Source organism: Montipora capricornis, chromosome 1 (assembly GCF_036669925.1).
Source record: "Montipora capricornis isolate CH-2021 chromosome 1, ASM3666992v2, whole genome shotgun sequence".
Lineage (NCBI taxonomy): Eukaryota > Metazoa > Cnidaria > Anthozoa > Scleractinia > Acroporidae > Montipora > Montipora capricornis.
The window spans coordinates 22,899,908-22,907,349 of record NC_090883.1 but is presented as its reverse complement, the minus strand read 5'-3'; the positions used below and the strand labels follow the sequence as shown (position 1 = coordinate 22,907,349).

The 7,442-nt window shown below is 40.3% G+C and overlaps 1 protein-coding gene across 6 annotated transcripts in view; it reads left to right on the top strand.

The window, feature by feature from the left end:
• Positions 1-7,442, top strand: part of LOC138028521 (semaphorin-5A-like) — a 530,961-nt gene extending 523,519 nt beyond the window's left edge. For all 6 annotated transcript variants that reach the window (XM_068876139.1, XM_068876205.1, XM_068876407.1 and 3 more), the window contains exons 24-25: positions 1,079-1,258; positions 4,377-7,442. In XM_068876139.1, the coding sequence (XP_068732240.1) occupies positions 1,079-1,258; positions 4,377-4,729 (533 nt within the window). In that variant the 3' untranslated portion in view covers positions 4,730-7,442. The remainder of the gene's footprint in view (positions 1-1,078; positions 1,259-4,376) is intronic.

The following is a 7,442-nucleotide window of genomic DNA, read 5'->3' as shown; positions in this document are numbered from 1 at the left end:
AAATTTCAAGTCTGTATGTTTTGGGTCAGCGATATATGTATTAAAGAAAAAATATAATACCTCCCGGTTCCATGTAAACCAGCGGCTGCAAAAATTTCGTACCGGTCTGAGTTCGTCATGTTAGATGCACAATGTGTCTTTACTGTTTTCCCCAACGTCAACACCACTAGTGTCTGTCGGAATACCGACAGATGAAGTCATAAATTCGACTAGTTGAGTGACACTAAAACATGGCGACGCCTTATGGGGTATTGACCCGTGGCCCTTGCGGGCTACGGGTCTAATTATAAATTAGGTTTCTAGAACCAGTTTCACCACTTTTAAAAGGCCTTCTTCTTACTATACTGTATCACGTATTACATGACTAGCTCTTTGAGCGGGCAAGATGAACCAAATCTCGCGCTGTGATTGGCTACCCGAGCGGGTAAGATGGAGCTATCTTGCCTGCTCGGGATTTCTCGCTTGGTCCCGCACGATCAAAGATCTTGTTTTGGTGTATTATCCCACATAATAACTCCTGTATTGACCAAGCTTGTTCGGTCAAGATGGCTGGATATTAGCCTTGTTCTTTTTTCGCTTGTTTATGGACCCCGAATAAACTCGCAAAAAAAGAACTTGGCCAATGTCCAGCCACATTGACCTCACGCTTGGCCAATAAGCCATATATCTTTTGTCTTTACTTGCTGATATCTGACCTCCATATTTTATTGTACAGTAGTAATTTGCCATCTGAGATAGAACTATCGCTTAAGTTTCAAAAAAATTAAGGGAGCCAATTCAGAGGTACCTTAAATTTTTCGAAATTGCAGAAATTGAATAACTGGTACAGGTGTTTGCACGGTGCCAAACTAAATTAGGCCAAACCAGTTCTAAAACGGGACCAGCTTTTTTGGAGGTCCAGAAATTGAACCGTTTCAGGAAGGGATTGACGATACGGTTAGAAGGTGCCGTGTGAACAAAGGGCCAATCTGTTATAATTTTGATTTTTGTTACAACATAACCTGTGGGTTAAGTCGATTGCGCGAATGACGTAACCAAGAGGTTTGCGTGACACATTTTCTGCGTTTGTGTGGAACAGGTGTGATTGATAGCAGCTGGGACGCATGGTCCGAGTGTGTCTGTGATCATGGATTAAATTTGAAAGAAGGTACTGGGCTAATGTACAGGATTCGAAAGTGCCACAGAGCGTGTCCAAACGTGCCGTTTTGTACCAGTGATATCAAGTTCAAGACTTGCTCCTGTGCAGAAGAAGATAACAGTGAGTATTCGGTATTTTCTTAAGCTGTTCCAGGCTCCCAGATAGTCGGAAAAGTGACAAGCTAAACATGACCTCTTCTCTAAATTAACAATTATCGCTAATTCCTAAGTTGCTTTGAATTTACTGTTAGGGACCTTCAGATTCTAGGACGAGAACGACTACGAGTACCAAATTTTCTCATAGAAAAACATTGAGCGCGCGCAAACCAGTGTCATTTTGGCGGGAAAAACGTGTCACCGTCGTCATTTTAGTACGAGGTTTTGCAAAAATGTCGTCGTGGCAAAACAAGTCAACAAAACGTTAGCATTTATGTCATTTTTCTATAAGCAAAAATGCCAAGGTAACAGCAATAAGACTAACTGAGAAACCTAAAATGCTAAAAAGGAGTAAGATTAATCATACGGGCTATAAATCTTCTAAGTATTTTCGCTAAAAACAAACAGTCAAAACTCGTACTCGTTCTCGTCCTCGTCCTAGAATCTGAAGGTCCCTATTGTCGTTAATCTAGGACACTGTGTCCCAGGACTTGTGATAGCAGAGAAAATAGGAAACAAAAAATCATATCCGTGCTTTGGATTTGAACCCGAAATTTCTACTCTATAGAAACCGCTTCTTACCGCTTCACCACTGAAGATCAAGACACAGCATTGTCAAAAAAAAAAAATTAATTTAGGCCTAAGCTTGGATTAGCGTGAAGTTTGGAAAGCGACCTTTTGCGGTGTGTAATGTTGTTTGTTGCCGTTTAATAACACAGCGTTATGAAATAGTGTTTAAAATATTGTGCCGGAGCAGCTAGCGGTGTGGTGGTCAAGTGTTTGGGTGACGGGTAAATTAACATTCACAGGTTCGAATCCTGTCCGTACACTTGGGTGGTCGTTTAAAAAATATATGACCATTTACCATAATCCATATCAAGCTTAGCCTGTGTACAGCCGCCCGCTCTCCGAAAAAAAATCGGAAAGGAGCGTCTGTGATTTGTCGTTGATAATCGTGTTCAATACCACGTGATTTTTCCTGGAATGTTTGGAAAATGATTTTATTGGTTATCACCCATTGATCATTACATCATTGAAACAACGAGTTTTGATTCGTTTTTATTTTTATTTCTCCACATCGACACCGTGAGAACCACCGTGAGAGATTTTACGATGAGTTCGTGTGTACTTTGCTCAAGGGAAAAAATACGAATTAAATCTTTCTGATGGTCATAGAGGTTTTTCTTTTAAAGTACAAGTGGAATTGTTATCTATGGAGTGTAAATTGGAAATCGATTCTACGCGTATTTTTAGGAATTGTTGTCAGCGCTAAAGAAACGAAAGCGCTCCTGACGAATCTTCACGAGGTCAATATAGCACTATTCAAAACATTGTCCGCTCGAAAACGTCTCCCGCTATCCCTTACCAGTCAAAGTAATCCCAACGCCTCGCTCGGACCAGCCTAGCCATTCTCAAGAACAATCTACAAAGCGAGTTGCCTTAGAAGATTTGAGATGTGGACATATCGAGGAACGATCTGTGCTGTCCTGAAGATCAGAGCCGTACCCGGTTGGAAGACTTGCAAATACATCCTTTCCTTTAAAGGGTGCTTCTATGCTATAGAGCCAAGGTATCTTAAAACTATCGGAGACGCTCTTCAATGCACGTCTAAAATCCACCTGATTGACCACCATTTTGAGAATTTAGCTCCAAAGAAATATGAACCACGCAAATTTTGGTCAGCGTAGATCGCTTAATAATGTATGCAAAATTATTCCGGAACACGATTATCAACGGTAAATCACAGACGCTCCTTTCCGAATTTTTTTGGAGAGCGGGCGGCTGTACACAGACTATATCAAGCTTTCAGTCTTCTAAATTAACGTAGTGTTAAATTCAGAGCAAATTACAAATTAACGATAATCGTTAATTCAAGATAGGGAGTGGGTTGAAAAATCTGCGCGCGAAAAATGAGTGGGGCTTTGGGTCGAAGGAAGGCCTTGCCTCGACCCAAGCCCCCACTTGTTTTTCCCACGCCGATTTTTTTCTCTTTCCCGACTATCTGGGAGCCTGGAACAGCCTAGTATTTTCTCACCTTGGAGCCCATTTTCTGATCATAAGGGCTAATCCGTGATCTTTGGAGGAACAGAAAGAGAGAGGGGGAAAAAGAGATTAGAGAGGCTCCTTCCCATCACCAAGCAATGCACGTTCGAATTATCATCATTAAAATTGGAGGGAGGGGTGGGACGTGCTCAAACCGACATCACCCTCTGCTTTAAGACTCATAAAGTATAGATACTTTAAAAGAAGACGAAGCGTGTAAACGTGAACGAAGCACCCTGTTAACATGGCTCAAAGCAGTTTGAACACTTTCAAGAAACTTTGCTATTTGAGAACGAATTGAACCTACAACCTGTATCACCAATCACATATGTTACGATAAAACGGAAAACAACTCTTATTGCTTAACATAAAGTACAGTACTGTACTCACAATTGTGACGTAATAGGTTACCATAGGAACTAGATGCCGTTTAAAACACTCTTAGGTTTTGTGATGTGAGACAGGACCGCTTTCATGTATCGCTGAACATTATCCAGTATCATCGACATAACTGGAAAGACCAACCATTTGTTGATACGAAATGATCACAAAAAGCGGCAAATTTCTCATTAGTGCATGGTGCAAATACCTACAGTGTTTGTCTGCCGGAGTTGAAACTACAATCGCCGGCCTAGTAGTTCAGTGTACAGCCAGCTGAGCCGACCGGTTACTAGCGAGATTTGCATTTCATGCTTTTTGCATTTTGTAAATGTATATGTGCGCTTAGTTGACCGCTCCCTACTTGGGCTTTTCATGATCAACTGGCTCAACGGGATCGGACCGCGTGAAGGTGCCCAGAGCTGCCGCCATACGATCCATGTGTGATCTCGGAGCACCGCAAACCCAGCCAGATGTCATTGACTGGGAGTCGATTTTGAGGAAAGAGGAAAACCGGAGTACCAGGAGAAAAGCCCGCGGAGTCAGGTTGAGATGGATTGAAACTCAGCCCACATACGACCCGAGGCCAGAGTTGAACCTGGGACACAGACGTGGGAGACGCGGCTGATGACTACTAAACCACCCTGTCTCCCCCTTTATAGGTATATTCGAACGACAACGTGGATTAAACCACAGTGGCCACATCAGCATTGGTCTCGTGATTGGAATAACCATTGTCTCCTGTGTGATTTTGTCGTGCGTAGCTGCGATTTGTTTCGTCCGCCGCAGAAAGAAGCAGTTTGATGTTTCCAAAACTGCGGAAAGGAGCTTTCATGATTCAGGCAGCGAAAGCAAGTTCCCGACAGTTCCAACATGCAAGGACGAATCTCTTAAAGAGCCGTTATCACCTTCCAGGCCAGAAACCCCTGACAAAAACAGGAACAATAAAATCAAGAGACCGCTTAAGTTACTTCCGAAACGCAAGAGGAAGACTTCTTGTCCTGTGGATGTATAGCTTCTCTGGATTTAGCATGTAACGTAACGCAAGCCACTGGGCTCGTGGCTCACGCAACGCAAGTGCGTGACTATAAGGAGGTAGTAAGGGGATAGTATTATAAAATCAGCTATTTATTGTGTAAATATATATATATATATATATGTATGTATACGCGAAAGGTTTATGAAGAGGAAAAAGAGCATTGTATCCTTATTTGAATTCGTCGCATGCATATATGCATAACCATATATGCGACGACACTTTCTTCCAAATTGCATAAAATAATTGTTTTTTTTTTGTTTTTTTTTCCAATTTGCCGAACAAATGGGCTACCTTCCAGTATCGTGAGCCTCAAAGACGTTTCATATACATGAAATTGAAAATAATTATTATACTCTCAACAGAATATCGCGTTTCTGATTGGGCAATGACGAATGTGTGAGTAGGTTTTATAGTGCAATAGAGGTTAAAAAGGGCAACACGGACGTTCCTGTGGAAACACAGCCATGGAGTAATTTTGTTGAAGATATAACAAACAAACAAACAATCGTATAAACTTCCTATTGCATTGGTGATTTATGGTCACTCGCAATGTTTTGAGAGTTCTCAAATTGCACTCTCTGACTGTCAAAACGTTACCGGTGCCTATAAATCACAAAATGTACTCGCGTTCACCTTACTCAATACCATAGAAAATGAACAGTGCTTTTCACACGTCTTGATTGGTATAGTTACCGTATGTACCATTCGTCTGTAAAAAGCCAAAGAGAAACAAAATGGCCTTTCTTAACGAGGTTTTTAAATTAGATGGGAGAGGTTTGTCAAGATACATGATTTCAAAAGGGTACTGGTCATCAAAATTGTAGCGTATTTTTATTTTTAAAACGTTTTAAAGTCTTTTCGGGACTGGAATGTTTTTACGTGGTTGCGCATTGAGATTGGCTTTCAGCCAATTCTGTTACGGCTGATCTACACGGTACGATTTTTGTCGCATGCAACAAGCGTACGACATGACTTTCGATTGTCGCAGTGTTTTAAACTGCTACGACACTTTTTCTGCAATACACGACAATCGTGAGCCAGTTGTAGGTTTGATTTACACGAAACAGTCGATGTCGTAGGCCTGTCGTAAGCTTGTCGCGTGCGACAAAAATCGTACCGTGTAAATCGGCCCTTAGACGGGCACCCACCGTCTTAATCGGGAGGTGTGGGATACATACAATACACAGATTGCAAAGTAGAAGCTAGGGTTTGGAGCTTATGACAAGTCCAGATCCTTCATTGTGAATAAGTTTATATAAGTTTAGTCGTCGAGTTATAGCTTAGAAACGTTCGGTTATTTTTTCCACGTTAATTAAAATGTGACTTTACTAAATCGCGTTATTTTTGCATTTAAGCAGGTATTTCAATAACTTCGCAAGTTTTGCTTTTGAAGTTTCTTCAAATTGAAGGAAACAACTACAAATCATATTGTAAATAAACGTTTCGTTGCATTGGTTTACGTTACTCATTGAACGCTGTGTGGAACAGTGAAGACTTACACTTTGTAGCCCTTTTTAGACACAACATTATTCAAAATACCCCTAAAGAATAGCCCTTTGCACGGTTAGTTTTCTCATATAATCTAACGTGGATACGAGGCAATTTTGGGTTATTTTGTAGTTTTAACCGGAAATCGCCTCGCATCCACGTTAGATTACCTTGTAATGCAAATGAGAAAAACTAACCGTGAGAAGGGCTATTAACAAATAGTTGAAAAATTCAAACAGGCATGGACTTCGCAGTGAGGTGCGGGATTGTAAAAAATAATTTAGTTTTTAAAAGAACGAGGCATGAGACAATGTGGCCTTTTGTTTTTTAATGAGGTGCAAATAAGATGCAAGGTGGGTTTCTGCAGTCCCGCACCTTGCAATTGGTGGGATTTCGGCTGAGGATGAATTATCATCGCCAGGCCGAAAATCTTACCAAACTCCTCCCACACTCGAGATCAACAGCTGAAAATTATTAAGAATATTGGAGTTTTTTTATGGATTTAAATTACCATAAATTAACACGTTTTTTGCTAGCACACGTTATTTTTGTAATAATTACATCGAGGAAGTTTGCTTAACCAGTAGGTGATTTTCGAGTCCATGTCAGCATAGTTAATATATGGAGATGGTTATGAAACTCGACAAGTTTCTTTTTTTCATGTTTTCACTTTTTTTTTTTTCACTGTATTGGTCCTCACCATGCACAAATCACACCGTTTTTCTAAAAGACAGCCAGTCAAAAGTTTCGATTGATTTGTTAAAAACTCAGTTGTGAAGCAAGGACAAAAGATTGTGCATGATCACGGTTAAGTTTATAGCATGAAGTGCGATGTCACTGTTAATTCTCGCTTTTGAAGTTTCCAGAGTTTTGTAACCAGTCCATCTAGTATATGAACTATGACTTCAGCTTCTCTTTAAAGCGAGTTATGGTAATAAGTTCTACTTTCTACTTTTCGTAATGAATGAGAACTAATTATTTAGTAAACTCACTTTGCTTAAAAGATAGACTAACAGCATCTCTGACGGAGTCATATTCTTTCTTTTAGGACTAGGATACTTACATTCAAAGTAATACAAGGATAATTACCTTCTCTGGACACTTGAAAATACCAACTTAATCATGAATTATTTGTAAAACATGTTCGATTCAGTAACATTTTTACTCTTAGACCTGAATAAACATAATTTTGACGTTGCTA